Source organism: Ambystoma mexicanum, chromosome 2p, assembly GCF_040938575.1.
Source record: "Ambystoma mexicanum isolate Mex_15411 chromosome 2p, UKY_AmexF1_1, whole genome shotgun sequence".
Classification (NCBI taxonomy): Eukaryota; Metazoa; Chordata; class Amphibia; order Caudata; family Ambystomatidae; genus Ambystoma; species Ambystoma mexicanum.
This window is the reverse complement of record NC_090923.1, coordinates 1,200,438,603-1,200,455,445: the sequence shown is the minus strand read 5'-3', so window position 1 is coordinate 1,200,455,445 and position 16,843 is coordinate 1,200,438,603. Positions and strand designations below refer to the sequence as shown.

General features: G+C 43.3%; 1 protein-coding gene across 1 annotated transcript in view; it reads left to right on the top strand.

The window, feature by feature from the left end:
* LOC138567330 (protein bicaudal D homolog 2-like) overlaps nt 1–16,843 on the top strand; it is an 801,546-nt gene that overhangs the window by 123,307 nt on the left and 661,396 nt on the right. Inside the window, exon 5 of the mRNA XM_069645428.1 lies at nt 752–1,171. Within this exon, the coding sequence (XP_069501529.1) occupies nt 752–1,171 (420 nt within the window). The remainder of the gene's footprint in view (nt 1–751; nt 1,172–16,843) is intronic.

Genomic DNA, 16,843 nt, shown 5'->3' with positions numbered 1-16,843 from the left:
TTCTCTCCTCTGGGCACTGCATCGTGGAGTGAGTGGCTGCTGTGAGGTATCGGAGTAAGACTTGGACACAAAGATATATTGTTGATTGCTACGCACCTTTTTATTAAAAGAAATTGGTTGGCGAAAAGTCTGCCTTTCCCTTACTCTAGGAGGGGTTTCCCTGCCTCAACAAAACTAGCGATTTTCTGTCAAGATTTCCAAAGTAAAGTCTTCCGTCCGATGTCTTAAACCTTGCACTGACCCTCGCGTGGTGAACCTATCGAGTGCAAAAGGGCTTAATGTTCTTGATCTGCCACTTGCAACTGTAGTTCACAAGTTAAACTCCCAAGTTTCAAAAGGGTGTCAAAGTAAACAACCAAAAGTTCAAGCACCATTGGAAGGGGGTTCCCTTCCTCTTAGTTATTTCATAGTTAAGTCGCACAAGTGCCAACAGGCTGTTCGCCTCCTCTCAGCCTTTCCACCAATTTCAAATATATGGTAAGGCTTTCGAATCAAGAGATTGCTTTTTCCTTACAATCTGCCTTTCAAAGGACTTGTTTCTCTTCTCTTCCCCAGTGTTTCACAAATTTGCAAGGTTTGTTTACTGTCTCCTCCTTTTTTGCAACATCGCTAGGTTTAAAAACGCATCTCCTTCACCCAGGCCAGCACAGTCAATCAACCTTCCCAAAGATTATAGTGGTCTGTAGCACTTAATTTTTTATTTCGTATGTGAAATGATTGGCTGTTCAGCTTGGTTGCTTTTGTTTTTCAGGTTGAATTTGAAGGGTTAAAGCATGAACTGAAAAGGCGCGATGAAGAAATCGATATTTTAAATGGGCAGGTGACTGAGCTGGTGCGGTTGCGGGAGATCTCCGAGCACCAGCTGGAGGAAGCCTTGGAGACTTTGAAGAGCGAGCGGGAGCAGAAGAATGAGCTGCGGCGAGAGCTGTCGGGCTTCTTGAATGCCTACGACTCCCTGGGCAACCTGCAAGTAAATCTGGACGACCTCAATGAGGATGAACTGGACAGTGGCTATAACAATAATGGTGGCTTCGGCCAACTAAATGGAGACTTTCGGATGTCAACGCCCCGGAACAGTGATATATATCGTCCTGCGCCTAGCTTGGCGTCTGACCTCTTCAGTGAACTAAGTGTGACGGAGATTCAGAAGCTAAAACAGCAGCTTATTCAGGTATGCCTTCACGTCTAATCTCTCGTCTGTGCAGCTCAGCTGGCAGCCCTGTGCTGCATAACCTAGCCTTCAGAAGCTTCAGTCTCACAGAAAAGTGATTTAGTGCTGGTTGTGCGTTCTAGGGTCAAGCATGGCACAATCGTGTTGTGCTTGAGCACAGTCTGCACACCAATCGTGGCCTCATTAATTCTGGCATTGCAAAGGACTGGTCCGCGATTTGTGAAAGCATACTTCCCATGGACATGTGCATTGTTTTAAGTGTGTGACCTTGTGATTGTGACGCCTAAAATGGGCAAGCCTTTGCTCTTGACTGAAGACATAATTTCTCATTGTGGGTATGAGAAGACTGGGCTTGTACTAGACTTGGTTCTGGCACTACTACTGACTATTGAGCTCTTACGTGAGGGCTATTGTCCAGGCAGTTCATTTTTAAGGGTCTAATATTTAATTAGCAAATGTAACTGTGTAAAGGATGGGTTGGGTATTCTATGAGAAGAAACACTACGTTAAATCCAAGTTAAGCCTTTATGTTGGAGGCACAGATCTGATCATCTCCAGAGACATTTAGCAGCCTCCTGTAATGCTGACCTGAAACAACCACAGACCCCATGTTCAGGAAGGGTGTTGCCATGGAGCCTGGACATGTTCCCTCTCTAGTGATCTGCTGGCAGAAAACTTTTCTAGAAGGGAGTATACTGCCAGTGGTGTTCCACTGCATGAAGGCTGTAAATGACTTGTATGCTCTGGTGGGAGGGTGGCTCCTGTTAATGTGTATTCCAGGGTGGGACTAGTTTAGTACTTGTCCGGCAGCCTGGCAAGTCTCTGCTGCAGGAAAAGACCCCTCATGAGTCTTTCTGCTAGCAGGCACAGGGTCTACAATTCATGCAGATTGGGGGGGAGGGTGTGTGTGTGTGTGTGTGTGTGCCTGTGCCTGTGCCTGTGTCTTGGGACGCCCAGGCTTTTATAATTTCTTGAAGAGTCCTGTTCTTGACGGTGGTTGGTGATGTGTGGGCTGACAGAGCAGTACATGTCAAGTGATTACCAAGCCAACCTCATTGGTTGTTTTGACTAGCCTAGGTAAAGGACCTGCTTAATCGTTTTTAGAGCCTACCCGGCAATATGGGAATTTCTCAAATCCGGTTTTGCTTTCAGTTGTTGCATAATTGCAGATCTAGAGTTTTTTTTTTTTTTTTAAACAGAGGCTCCCTATTTGGGCCCCCTTGACAGGTCATCTTATTGCTAATGCTTGCAAAATGGTGTTTCAGGTGTGAGGAGAAGGAGGGCGAGGATCATTCCAACATTTGACTTCTTTTCAATAAGCTATGGATGAAGGCTGGGCATTTTCTTTGGCACTTTGTAATGCTTAGCCTCTGTAAGCGCTTTCTCAACCTGGGTTCCTGGTTAAGAATGCACCCGTGACAAGTACCTTTGAGCCTGCGACCACAAGGCAGGTCACTTGTTTAATTGGTCTGTCAAGTTGGTTAGTTGTGTAGCTCTCCTGCTGTTACGGCACTATAGGGCACTCAAGATGGAAGGAGGGGCAGATGGAGGGGAAATATCTATTGCAGACTCCCTTTCATTTTTAGACCCTTGATGGCAAGTGAGCAGATATCTGGAGAAGCAGGCGAATCTGAGTAACATGATTACTGTGTATCCTCTGGTTCCTGTGACTGGATTGAAGCAAACCACCTTCTTGAAGCCCTTGTCCTGGACCGTGCTGAAATGTTTACTCTTAGACATTGTTGGAAGTAGTATACATATGCTTTATTTCATTCTAGTGCCTTTGTCACTGAAGTAGACCGTCTTAAGTGGACGTTTGCTGATGCACGTTTTTTAATGGTCTGTCCTAGTAAGGAAAGTGTAGTTCGAGGTAAATGTGTTGGCCGAAAGTTACGTTTTGGCTGACTAGTCTCAATATTTTGTATATATGGATATATTAAAATTGGACATGGGTGCCTTATGTGAACACTGGTATTGTCTGTTATGTTTGTCTCTAATAGGGGACATATTATACACTGGGTAAAACACTTTTAGCTTTAAATCAGTGGCCTAACTGCACGAGAAAAATCAGTCTTGATTTTAGCAGCGTTTTAATACGGTGTAGGTTTCTGGTCATTTTATAAATGGAATTCTATTCCTGGGAGCGTGTAATTTAGTCTCTGGGCAGTGAGATCATTGTTTATTGGAATCTTAAATTGCTATCCTCTGCCTCTCTGAAATTAGCACGCTATTTGGTATGATATATGATATGGCATTTATAACGCGCCTATACACAATTGTTTCAGTTTGTGTGTTTGTATGGGAGAGGGGTGCAGAGGAGATGCCAGGGTAGCAGGACGTGTAGGAATAGTTAAGGGTGTTTATTGGGCGTTGAAAAAGTCAAGCAAAAGGCGGCTGGGTCATCCAGAGATTGAAGGAAGCAATTCTTCTCGTTTATTAGTAGGACTTCACCGATTTGCAGTGGGATGGATGGGGCAGCTCGTGTGACACCAGTCTCATTCCATATATTCCTTGCATGCCTGCCCATCCCTTTCTGTGCACTAGAAGTATGCTCTATTAACAGTAATGCACCTGTTTGAAATGCATTCTGTATGCAAAAGCTGCTTTTGTTTTTTTTTGTTGTCTGTACATATTTTGACTGGACGTTGTCATTTGTACCTCTTCTGGTTCGACGAGAGGCAATGGGAAATGATGTTGGCGTAGCACAGAGCCTGGTCATCTGTGCCACCATTTCCTGGTTCAGGATCGCACAATGCAGGCCACTCACGGGGAAGGAACCTGCTTTAAGGCATCCTGCCGAGCCGGAAGCGCGGTTTCTGCTTATGAACTAAGGTTATCCGGGTAAAGTTACTGGCATTGTTTGCTATGGAAAGTCGAGTTCTAAGAACACATTAAAAACAAGTTTGTAGTCGTAACATGAACGAATTCAACCGGACAGTGTTCAGTGTTCATGAAGAATATGGCTATTAATTTTGCATAGTGGTGTCCCCTTGTAGTGTATTTATGGTCAGTAGCATTGGATATATGCCCCTCTATTTGCTTTTCATAAACCTTTTTTAAACGGTTTCCTTAAGTTTCTGTTGATTTGTTCAGTTTGCTGACTTCGCCAATTTGTTTGGAGTGCACTCCAATTGATGTGTGCAGTCTTTGCACATTATAAAATATTGTAAGTAAATAAAATAAATGCATGGCAGTTTGCAGGATGACTAATGGTTAGAGTTTACAACCAGAGGTCAATTCCATGCCTCGGGTGGCAGAACATTTTTGGATTTTATGGTTACCCTCATTAATATTTGGACATCAATGCATACATTTGCATACAGTGATTGAAAATGTATGCACATTTATTTTCTCATGAATACTAAAGAGGGACAACGTACAGAACTGCATACTTTCAAAGTGGCACAATCCTGCCATAGGCAGCATTCTCGTTAAAGCACAGTGAACTGCATGGAAATGGTATGGTTGACATCTCCTCCCTATACAATTATTCCCATATAGCAGCACTTCTAATTTGCGAGTCTACATTTTAGCTATATAGGCATGTAATGTGGTCTGTATAGCGTGCCATCTGTGGGGGGCGGGTGGGCGCCTTTATGCTTTAAGAAAGTGAGAGGAGAGACTGTTAAACCTGAAGTGGTGAGGGAGTGCCTGTGTTTTCTGTGTAAGTATGTTTCTAGGAGTGCTGTGATGGCAAGGGGAGGGGGGATTGCTGGGGGGGGGGGGTCTGTAGCCAGGAGGGAGACGTGCAGGTATCTTGCTCTGGTGGGTTGGAGGTCGTAATGCACTAGAATGGTGCTAGTGTGAGAAGGGGGGGATGGTATGAGCAAGTCGGTCTGTTGTGTGATGTGTGCAGAAGACGTGTTGAGCAAAGTCAGCCCTACTGATAAGGGTCTATCAGCCAGTGTTCCCTCTCTACTAAGCAAATGCCCCCAAGAGTCCAAACAAAACAATAGGAAAAACTGAACAATCCGCTTCCCCTGCTTTCACCCGCACAGCCCTATGGGTATGTTTGGGCCAGTAGTAGTACACTTGGAGCCACCGAAAGAAACTACATGCATTTCCTGATATGAAGCTTTTAATTTGCATGATTTACTATATGCAAAGAAATATTTATTATAAAACCATTTTTTTTAAGCTCAACTTATTTTTACTCACTCCTAATAGGAATGGTACTTGCATTTATATTACCGTAAAGAATAATTTTACTCCCAACTTTAGAAAATGGGGAGTAAATACTTCCACTTCAAAATCTTACCTATAGCACTGAATGAAGTAGGACCGATAATTGGCTCAGCGGGTTCGGCGCACTGTTAATTAAGGTGGGGGTCATTTTCCTGAGGTCAGGCGAATGATCTGTTCTTAATGGTTAGTAAGTGAATCAATTCCATGTGTGATGGTGGAAAGGACCTTGCCTGAGGCTATTTGCCAGACCAATAGACCCTTGTCCATTGGATCCAGTCAGTTTGCAGGTAGGGAGATCGACTCCTGGAGGTCTTAGCCTGTTGTGGTGGGAACATCGATGGTCCTCATATGTTGATTGTAAGCTCAGGTTTTTCGGAGTTTGCATACAATCGGGGGGGTTGTTCAGTTTACAAAACCGCCTGGGTCTAAAGTACTTTATGTTGGTGGCGACAGGTGCCTCGGACGTGCTCCTGGCATTTTCTCTTTAAGTGAGGTACAGTTTACCAAAGTAGTCTTGCTGAACCCAAAGTGTCCCGTCTGGTATTTAGTTAAAAAACATCTTTACCTCGGCTTCTGGGCCTCTGCCTTGGCAGGCTTGGTTGCCCCAGCACATGATTGTGAATTAGATTGTCTGGGCGACAGTGCAGGCTGATACTTGGTTTCAGCAGCCGATCCGAGGTGGTCGCAGTGCAAACAGGGTCGATATTATATGAAAACACTTTTCTATTTAGAGAATGTTCAATTGAGTTGATTGAAAAACACTAGTTTATCTGGTTTAGTTTGTTGATTTTGTTAATTCTCTCCAGGTGTGGAGTGGGGGGGAGGGGGGCACGATGTTTGGAAAAATATTGCGTTTGGCTTGTTTCCCCGTTCTAGTTGGGCTTGAGGAAGTTTGTCAGCAGTGCTTCGTGGTCTCCTGTGGATTTCTAATTTGTTGCACACATTTTTTGTGTGGTGATGGCTGGGCACGATCTATGTGTCTGAGTGCGTGTACATGTTACCGCTTTGCACAGTGCTTGGGTTAGAGGCCATGGATTGAAGAGGGAAACCGCGAGTGGTGTCTAATGGCAGGCGGGGCTTGAAGTTCGTATTTGAGGCGGTTGACATCATGTGGCCAATGTTGACCGATTCTTGCTGTACAGATTGTTAAAGAAGGCTATTTAGGTTCTTCGTTTGTCACAAACTAATGAGGGGAAACGCCCCCATCGCCCCAATTGAGTTGAGGTTCTACTTGTAGGAAAAACCAGGGTTCTCCGCTCCATCGTCACTATTGCGGCTCCAACACTATTACAGAGCAGTGCTATGCTCTGCTGCTTGACGCCTGCTCCCAAGCGCAGCATAGTGTTTGCTGGTAGCACAAACCGCCACCTTCGCTCCTCTGAGGGATCCAGGAAAGGCAGAGAACATTCTGTGACCTCACGTCAGTGGAATAGTACTTTCATATTCCCCTGGTGTGAGGTCCCAGTAGAATTTAATGGAGCATTTTTTAATAAATGCTTTGTAATGATTTCCTGTGTAAGCCATATTAAATTACAGCAATTATGGCTTTTAGAAGTGAAATTCGACTTGACTCACTGTATAAAAATGAGCTAATTGAAATTTTTTTTTTTTATAAAAATGTCTATGGTTTGTATCTTAATCCTTACATTTATCTATACATCAATCCAGTAAAACCTTCTCTAGTAAAGTAAACACTACTTGATCTACATTATTTGTTTTGCTTCTTTTTCATAATTTATAGTTCTTTTATTGTGGCGGCATTGATGTCTGTCCAGAAGCGAATGATAGCCGTTAGAATTTTTCTGTTATTGCCCATTAATATTTGCGAACATCGTTCGGTAACATCTAGCTGAGATGTAGTTCCAAGATACGTTTCACTGTAATGGAGGCTTTTCTCACTGAGGGCTGAGCATTGCATTAAAATATGGTATATGCTTTCAATTTGATCTGTTTTTTTACAAAACCTGCACGTCTGATCAGTGCCTTGTGTTCAATTCCATTTCCCCATAATTTCTTGCGTGGGGAGTATATTTAATCGTAGTCTCATAAAGGAGTCGCATATTATTCGGTCTGGGAATAGATTAAGAGAATGTGGTTTTTGGTTTAATGCTCTTGTTTCCCCCCTCGCATAGTAAGTTTAGTTTGTATTTATTTTTCAGCTGTTGTATCGTTATCCAGTCAAGCCTTTCAAGATGTATTTTAGCTTTCTGTGGTCTGTTGGTCAACATTTCCAGGTATATCAATTTAAATTCTTTTCATGTCTATCTGTTCTTTCCATTTGATGAGAGCTTTGGCGTGCACATTTCCGGTTTTTGTTCGAAGTATGTCCAGCGGGGGGGTATGAGATCTTCGTTCTTAAGTTTTCTGAATGGGTCCAATTGCTTCCATCCATGTAATGATGTGGTGATTGTAGGGCAAGTTCATATCTGATGCGCGCAATAGGGGTAGCTTGTGGGAGCGATGGCACTTTTCTCCAGAATGTCCCCTTAAGTTTTTGCCAGATAACCCGGATCGATGTTTATCATGGTCTCACCACCGTAGGTCAATATAGCTGCCACCTTTTGCCTGTAGAATGTGATCACTGGTTTGATTGAGAATTTACCAAATTTCGTATGGAGAAAGAGACCTTGTCTTGCCATTGCTTGGGCTTTTGATGTGTGCTGCCCAATTCTGCTCTGTACGAGACCGATTAATCCATATTCCAAGGTATTTGATGGATTGAACTTGCCTGTTTTTTTTATTTATTTTCTTTTTTTTTTCTTTTGGCAATAGTGTTGGTTTTTCTTTTTGCCATACTGCTGAGTTAATTTCATGATTTTAGTTTTGGTGACGTTTATTTCAAGTTCATTAACAACTTACAAAAATATGACAGTTAAACGCAATTTGGAGGCCACGTGTGGTTTTAGCTAGGATCACAATATCGTCCGCGTACATCATGCACGGGAGGATCATGCCCTTTTTAGTTTAGGTGAATTCTTGAGTGGGGTGTATGTTTTCTTCAAAGTCTGATGTAAAGAGATTAATTAGAGCTGCGGCGAGGGGACATCCTTGTTTCAGGCTGTGCCATGTCCGGATCATTTGTGTTACTAGTCCATCTTTGGACATTCGTATCTGGACTTTAGTGCTGGAATAAAGTAACTTAATTGGCGCCATTAATTCCCTCGGACAACCTCACTTTTCCAGTTTATCCTACAGGATGTTTCGGTTTATCTTGTCAAAAGTAAGCTGCAGGTTGACTAACGTCAGCCCCTGCTTGTATATCAGTATTGGGATCGCCAGCTGTCATGTAGTGGGCATTAGATTTGTGCGGTTTATGATTTCGAAGATATGCACACAATTTCCTGCCCTGACTAGGGGGATTGTTTTTGATGGTATAATTTGAAAGGGCATCTGGGTCAGGGGCATGTTAGGCATTCAGTTTATGAATGGCCTTGCTTATGTCAGTGGGGGTCCCACACACGACAATTTTTCCTTCAAAGTAGTTTTTATTTTTCCTTTTGCAGTAGGTCTTTCTTTGTAAAGGTCTTCAGAGTAGTCCAGCCATTTGGATTCCTGTACATCTATTATCAATTTTCCTTTCAGCGACATAGGTGGATTGAGCAAGTTCCAGAAGTTCCTGCTATTGCTAGCTTTCATCGCACTCCACATGGCTTCAGCATCCTGCTGGACGAGTCTCATTTTGGCGGTCTTCATACCATTTTTATATTTTTGCTTTGCTGTTTTAATCTCTTCCTGGTTCCCTGGAAATGGTTCTTTCCTTAGATGTTTTAGAGTCCTTCTTAGTTCTCTTTTTTTTCCCCAGCTATGATGATGTTGTATGCATGCTGATGGATATCTTTCCGTGTATGTTTCGTTACGGAAGGGTTCCTGAATTTGCATAGGATCCATTCATAATTGATCTTCTCCATATCTGCCATCTGCATTTGGATGAATGGTTCTGGAAGCTGGTTGAGCTGGTGTGTGATTTTGAGGCGGTTCAAGCCTGAGTTAAGATCCATCTGCAGCAGTTTATTTCTTAGGGGAAGTTCTCTTTTTACTGGTCCTGTTCGGATCATCACAAAGTGATCACTATTGGGCGAGTAGGTATTTTGGTTTCGTTGCAGATTATCTTTTATGTCCTTGGAACTGTAGATGTAATCTAAAATTCTCATTGAATTTCCACGAGCCCATGTCAGACTGGGTTTGTTCGTTTTAGCATCAATGGCATCTAGGTGTTCCATGTTTGTTTTTCATTTCCTTGGATCATTTTAGGGCACAGTGTTCTAACCTGTGATCTTCGATCAATACCCCTTTGCTGGAAAATAAGTGAATGTTGAAGTCTCTGCATATGATGAATTGGATGAGGGGATATTTCAAAATGGCTGTATCGATAGCTGTCTGTATTGTGTCCAAAAATATCTCATCTGGCATTTTCCTGGGGTTCCAGTATATGTTTGCAATTCCTAGATAGTTCTCGGGGACGATTATTCCTCCTTTGGCGGGTTCCTTACCGAGGGTCCTGTCTTGCGTTTAGTATTGTGATCTGGACCCAGGAATTCATATGACTGGATTCCAGAACTTCAAGCTGTGAGCCCAACTTAATGAGGGTAAGTAAGCCTGGAGCTGGGCGGCCTTTCCTTCTACATATTGCTGGGTTCATATAGGTGGTAAAGCCTTCACATACAGGCTGCTGATGGATCCACGTCTCTTGCAGGCATATCATTTTGTGGTTTTCAAACTCCTGTCTTTCGTTGTTAAATGGGAGTGTCCACAAGTGTTCCATGAGTAGATCGTAAGGGATTGGTTGCTATCCCTCGGTCGTTTACTGTTTCTGTAATTGGGTCCTCATTTGTGTTGGCGTTCTTCACATATCCCGCCAGAAGGGCTGGTTGGTTATCTCAGAGTATTGTCTAGTTTGATGGTATTCTATACTGGCGTTCTCACGGCCATCTGTCTGATGTTCACTCAGGAACTCTATAGAGTAAGTACTTTCGTGACTGCTTATCGACAAGCAGATTGAGATGTTCGCCGTCTGGCAGGATGTCTTGATGTTCGTCTGCTTTAGTCTCAAGAGTCTCTAGTATCGAGATTTAAAATCCTAATTGAAGCATATCTTTTTTGTGCGATTCGTTAAATTGTAATACTTCAATAGACTGACAGTCTATCCATATTCTATCAAGTCTGTGTTTCCATAAATTCAATTAGTTGTAAGTCTTGGGATTTGAATGCTTTAAGAGCTGGCATCACATGAAGGAGACGCAAAGTGTTTGTCCTGTTCAGGATAAGGACGTCTTTGTGATTTGTTCTTTCAAATTGTATCCTATTTCGTTGATTTGCTTGTGCGGATTTATAAATTGAGGAAGTTTTAGAAGTGCCTTTTTGTTTTTTCCCTTGGCCATTCTGTATTTTATGTCTCGAATGGTTGAGGGATTGATAGGTCCGTTCCTGGCAATCCGTTACTAGTTTGTACTCTAGTGAAATTGGAGCTACTTAGGTCTGAATCGGAGATGTCTTCGCTTGTCAGGTCAAGTAGTGACTGTTGGCCCAAATGACCATGTTCGTAAAAGTGTATTACTATTAGCGATGGCGTATTACAGAATTCAGGGCCACCTAGTTTCTGCACAATTTCCCAAAATCATTTTGCAGAAAACGTCAATGCTGCACTACTGGTATGGCCACAAGAGCTTATTGATGAGTGATTTAATAGCCTCTCATTTAGTTTCATTTAAAGGGGTTGATGCAAGTCTTTTTTTCAAATGCAGATGGGTGCCTGCTTATCATTTGGGGCGGCCTCACCAGCAATATTTGTACTTGTCGGATGGGGGATGATTCTTGGCAGAAAACATTTGGAAGCTACTGATTTAGTTTTTTTTTTTTTTTTTTTAAAAACATTTTCTTATTGATTCAGCTGAAATTAATAAACTTCAATATTTTTTAACATATTACACATTCATAATGATTAAACAAAATCATTAAAACCTAAATACACAAGGACATGTATAGTATGAAGTGACTTCCCGAACAATATCATAAATAAAGAAGTAATCAACTTGGGTACACAAGGAAGATGTTGTCATTGAACATAGTCTATAGTCATTGTCTGCATGACCTAGCTGTTCAATTTTCTTTTTTTTTTTTTTTTAGCACATAACCATCGAGTCGATATAAAAACATAAAATGGCTGTAGCTATTCATGAGCAATTATGAGACAAGACACATTTAAATGGTAGTGTTTTCTGGAGGACCTGAGGGTTCTAGCAGCAATGCTATCAAAAAGTTAAACAGTCGAAATTTGAATAGCAATTGATGGATTATACAATGACTGCCCACCTATGTGACGAAGAGATGCAATGTTTTGCAAAATATCTTAATCGCAATGATCTAAGGGCTGGACAGTTCACAATGAAGTGTTCAAGAGTTTCCTTGCATGATCGATCTTGACAAGATCCCCTGGAGTCCATCACCACAGCTGGGAAATGGCTGCTGCCTGGAGTCACTCATAGCAGGATGTAATGGGTATTCAAACTTGGGGGCGTGGGTCCTCGGCCTGAAATAAAACAAAAAAGACAAAAGAAAAAGCAGGTGTGGGATGGGATATGCACTATTGTGCGTTTCCCATCCCAACATGGCCACCTGCCACACATGCTCCGTGTGAGGGGCCAAACCTTGGGTCAGTGGGTGTGCCTGACCGCGCTCTGTCCCTTTGCAGAGATTATGCCTCCAGGGTGATCGAATCTATTCTGAGGAATGGGACTGGCTATTATGAGGTAGAGTTGGGTCGGGGGGAGACCTGATCATGTATGCAGAGACCAGAGTGACCAGGGGATTTTTTTTTTTTTTATTGGTTTGTTCACCCTTTAAAAAGACAAGACAAAACACAAATCGCACCATTACACTTGTCCATTTCCTCCCTCCCACCCTCCTGATGGCTTTAGTAAATCCATTAGGTCACTTTATGAACGGAGAAGCATGCCCTCGTTCTACCCAGTACAGTACTTTTCTTATCCCTTTAGATTATTTCTTGTTCATCCAGCCGGATCTTTAGCACTTGGAGAAAGTTTATTAGGGCGAACAGTGCTGCTCTATTGGATCCTTCAAAAAAGTACTTTCCACCTCTCTTCAATGCTCCTTGTACAATGGATGTTAATCACTGGGGCAAAACTAAGTCCTCTTTGATGCTCAAGTTCCGGGCATGACCTAATCGGATGTTTTAATGTTTCTTAGGCGTTGTTACAAAACCGGCAGATAGGATTATGGTTAGCTTGCTTGGACCAAATACCTATGCGTTCTTTGGTTGGAAATGCATTTAGTCTAAATCGCATATATAAGGCCCTTGCATGATGATTTGGCAGACGTGTTGGATTATTGTGGCGTTGGTCGTATGCTTTAGCCTCACCCGGTACGTTGTGCATCATTTTGGAATTTGCTCTTAGATCTCAGGTCTTGGTCCAGTCCAGTCTCCAGAACTTCCTCTTGGCCGCCTCCGGATTTTCTATTAACATTGTGGGAGTGATGTCCTACTCTTCCAGTAAGTCTTGACACAGGCAGTTCCATTTAAAGAGGATGGTGTGCTCTTTATCGGAATCAGGGTTATGTAAGATGCCGAATTGAGGTACCTGGTCCTTCATCATTGTTTTACGATACAGACTTAGTAAGTTCCATGAGACTCTTGCGTGGATTGAAATCGGACCTAGTTCATACCGTATACAAACGGTTGATGCACCCTTTGGTAAGTTTAGCACTCGAGTCCAGAAGATGTTTTCTAATGAATTCCACAGGTCGGACGAGCAGCCAAATGCTTTTTCCCCTCCGTATATTAGGATAGACACCACTTTCTCTTGAAAAAACGGATGGTAGGTTTTGGTGAACATTTTCCATATCTTTTAATCGGAGAGGCTTGACATGCTAGCTGACGACACTTGCTTTTGGCTGCTTCTGCCCAAGGTGCATAATTTTGGCTCGCACTAAGCCTCATACCCAAGTATGTAGTATGTTTTGCAAGCTGGATTCTCTCCTTGGCAATGTGCCAGTTAAACTTCTTCCCCCTTCCATGTGAACCTTGAAGATCAGAATCTCACATTTTTGTTTGATAAGTTATATGGGTATCTATAAGATTCATTTTACGTTGAAGCCCTATCGGGGGTCTGCTCTATCAGAACAAGGTTGTCAGCGTACAGCAGGTAGTCAATGGGCGCACCATGCATTTTTGGGGGAAACATATTTGCGCCACAGAATACATCCTTTATGTCCGATATGAACAGATTAAATATTATTGTTGCCAAGGGGCACCCCTGTTTTACGCCCTTGTGTGTGTTTATTTTAGAAGACAGTGTGCCCTTCATGTCAAGACAGATCTTGGAGGTTTCAGTGTGTCGTTCGCGAATTGCACCCACTAGGCTAGGGGGGGCAATTACACTTGGCTAGTTTTTTCCACAACAGCTCTGTTAATACTGTGAAATGCCTGCGAAAGGTCTATCGGCGCCAGGTAGAGCTTAGAATTTAGTCTGATTGCTTCCATCTTTAAGATGTTCAGTCGGAGTAGATTTAGGCCACAACCAACCCCCCTTACAAACCCAGCTTGTCTTGGGTCGATATGATTGGAGTCTTTAGCCCACTTCAGGAGTTTCCGTTGGAGAAGTGTTGCATAAATCTTCCCCAAGATGTTGAAGTGCTATGGGTCTGTCGTTTTTTGGGTTGGTTCGGTCCCCCTTTTTGAATATTGGAACCACCACAGCACTTTTCCAAGAGTTCGGGGTGGAGCGGCTCAAGATGATTCGATTGAATAGGGTAACACACAAATCTGCCCATAAACCCGGGTTGCATTTGATCGTATGATTTGTTAGACCGTCAGGTCCTGGGGCTCTGGATTCTCGCAAACTTTTAATTACGAGTAAGATGTCTGCTCTCTCGAATTCCAGGTCCCAGTCGGTGGTTCACAGGCTACAATTGGTACTCCTTTGCAGAATAAGGTTGAGTAATACTCTACCCATACTTTTCCGGTAACTGCATTGGCCTGTAGGGCATGTTGAGGTGCCAAGCTGCTGTTTATCAATTTCAAGAAGGCCGCTGATTTTTTTCCCTTCCATTTTTGATAGCATATTCTGAGTCGTTTTGCAGCATAATTGTCGCATGTGACTTGAGCCAGTTCTTGTAGTTTTGCTTGATTGCCCTTATGTTCCGTTTCGTGATGTTGTTAAATGGCTCTTTTATCTTCCTTATTTCTTGTCTCATCAGTCTTTTCCATTGCAGAACGGTCACATCGAATTTATGTTTTGGACATAGTTCGACTTGTTTTAGTTATGTTTGCCTTCTTCAAAATGAATCAGAAGGTGTTGGTACTCGAGGCCCTCTGTGTTTTCCATAAAATTAGATGTTATCTCCGCTACTTCAGTGTCGAGAAGATTTAGACGGATCCTGCTAGACCCTGTGCTTACCGAGTAAGGCCAACTCGTATGGATATGGTCCCTCTGATTATTAAATGTAAGTTGCACCATTTCATGATCACTATGGGTCATTTTGAGAACATCTAATTGCCGCACTCTTGTGAAGGTTTTCACTGACAAATATATAGTAAAGTACTGAAGCTTGGTTCAACCTTCTCCATGTAGGCTGGGCTGGAATGTCGCCCACACTGTTGCCATTACAATCCACGTATGTCCATTTCTGTGCGCCATTGGGCCGCTTTTTGGTCCAGGTGGCTTTTCTTGTTCAAGCATGTGATGTTTAGATCACCGTATAGAATCGGGTCTAACGGATGTACCTTTTCAAGTAGCTCGTCGATCGCAACTGTCACTGTGTCTAGAAATAACTTTGCGTCTTTTGACCGATGGTTCCAGTAAACATTAATGTATAGACGGCCGTTCTTGGTTTTCTCAGACTGTGTGATACTGATTGTAGTTAACTGAATAAAAGGCAACAGATTCTGTGATTCAATTAACCTGAACCCTGCGGCCTTTCTCACTGCCATCAATAGGCCTGCCATCGGTCTTCCCTTTGACTGACAGATCGCTGGATTAATTGCGATTTCAAAGCCTTCAAGTAGCGGACATCCTCTTAGCCACGCTTCTTGTAGGCACAGAAGGTCCAGGTTCTTTGCCCATGAAGTTTTAAACAGATGGATAAAGCCTCTGGTGTTCCACAAAGCCATTATGGAAGTACTTCTGGTCTCTGCTGCCTGGCGTTAGGTGTTCGACACCTTGTTTAAAGTGGCAGCTAGCCAGGACCAGTCGGTCGCTCTGTGAGGCGTGTTGGTGACCGTCGAGACATCGGCAGTTGCAGCAGGCGGGCTCCGGACTCCATTGACTGTAATCCTTATCAACTCATCCTTGTGTGGTGACCCCGCACAGGCCACAAAAGGGGGGGCGTAGTCGTTATTGGAGCCTCTGTCGTTGCAACAGTTGTTCTTAGTTTAGGCTGCTGGGACCAGGTTCGATTTGTCACAGAATCTGCTGTGTTGCAATAGACCCCTTTAATAGGTGGAAGCCGAGAGCATTGATCCACTCTTGTTATGTCGAAACCCAATGACATCAGCACAGGACCAGCATCGAGTAATGCGTCAGAGATGAGTTTCGACTGGAGATGTAGAATCACAGCGTTGTTTTTCTTATTGATGAATTCTACAATCATGAGATCTTCAGAGGCAATCGCTCTTAAACTTGGGATCAGGTGACACAGCCAAAGTACATTGTGACGGTTTAAGATTAAGTCGTCCGAGGATTCAATACGCTCAAGTATAAGGCGATGTAGGCCCTGCTGGCCATGGCTCCGTAAGTTTCCCTCCTTCTCACCATATCGGTGGATCCCATTCGCGGATTTCTGTCGAGTTGATATTTTGCCTGGAATGTGGAAACGGTCAACTTGCTGTCCTGTTTTGAGACACTTGATGATACAGTCAGGCCAGGAGGCACTAACCCGCCGTCCGCGGATGGCTTATCCTTGCTGTCTGGATTGGCTTTGGCAGCATTAGTCCCAAATGCTACGCATGGAGTGGTGGCCTTTGCCTCCACCAATTTGCGTTTGTCGGCCAGGGTTAAGAAATGTAGTCTCTGGTCGACTTTCAGGTAGTGGTCGGCACGATGGTTGGATCAGTTGACAGTCTTGTTTGTTTAAATGGACTACTGTCATGATGCCTACCCCCGGGGACCCAGACCAAGTCCAGCAACCCCGGAAGCGGGCATCAAGTTATTCCAAGCAAGCCCAACAGCCCCTGCTAGGGGCTATTTGGGTGCAGTCCTGGCGTCTATGGCGTCAGGCTCATATGGAGAGTCAGTCCTGGTGCCATAGGCGCCAGGCTCATAGATTAAAATTTACCTGATGCAGACCATGCTGCAAGAGCTCCAAGCCAAAAGAGGCTTGGAAGGGACTACTTTACCTAGGGACTATTTTATTTATTTATTTATTTATTTATTTTTTTTTTAACTCGGGTGGGGCTGGGGAGGAATACTTACCTGGGACTACTTTGGAGGCTATTTAAACCACGCCCGAAGAGCAGCACACGCTTTGCGTTAT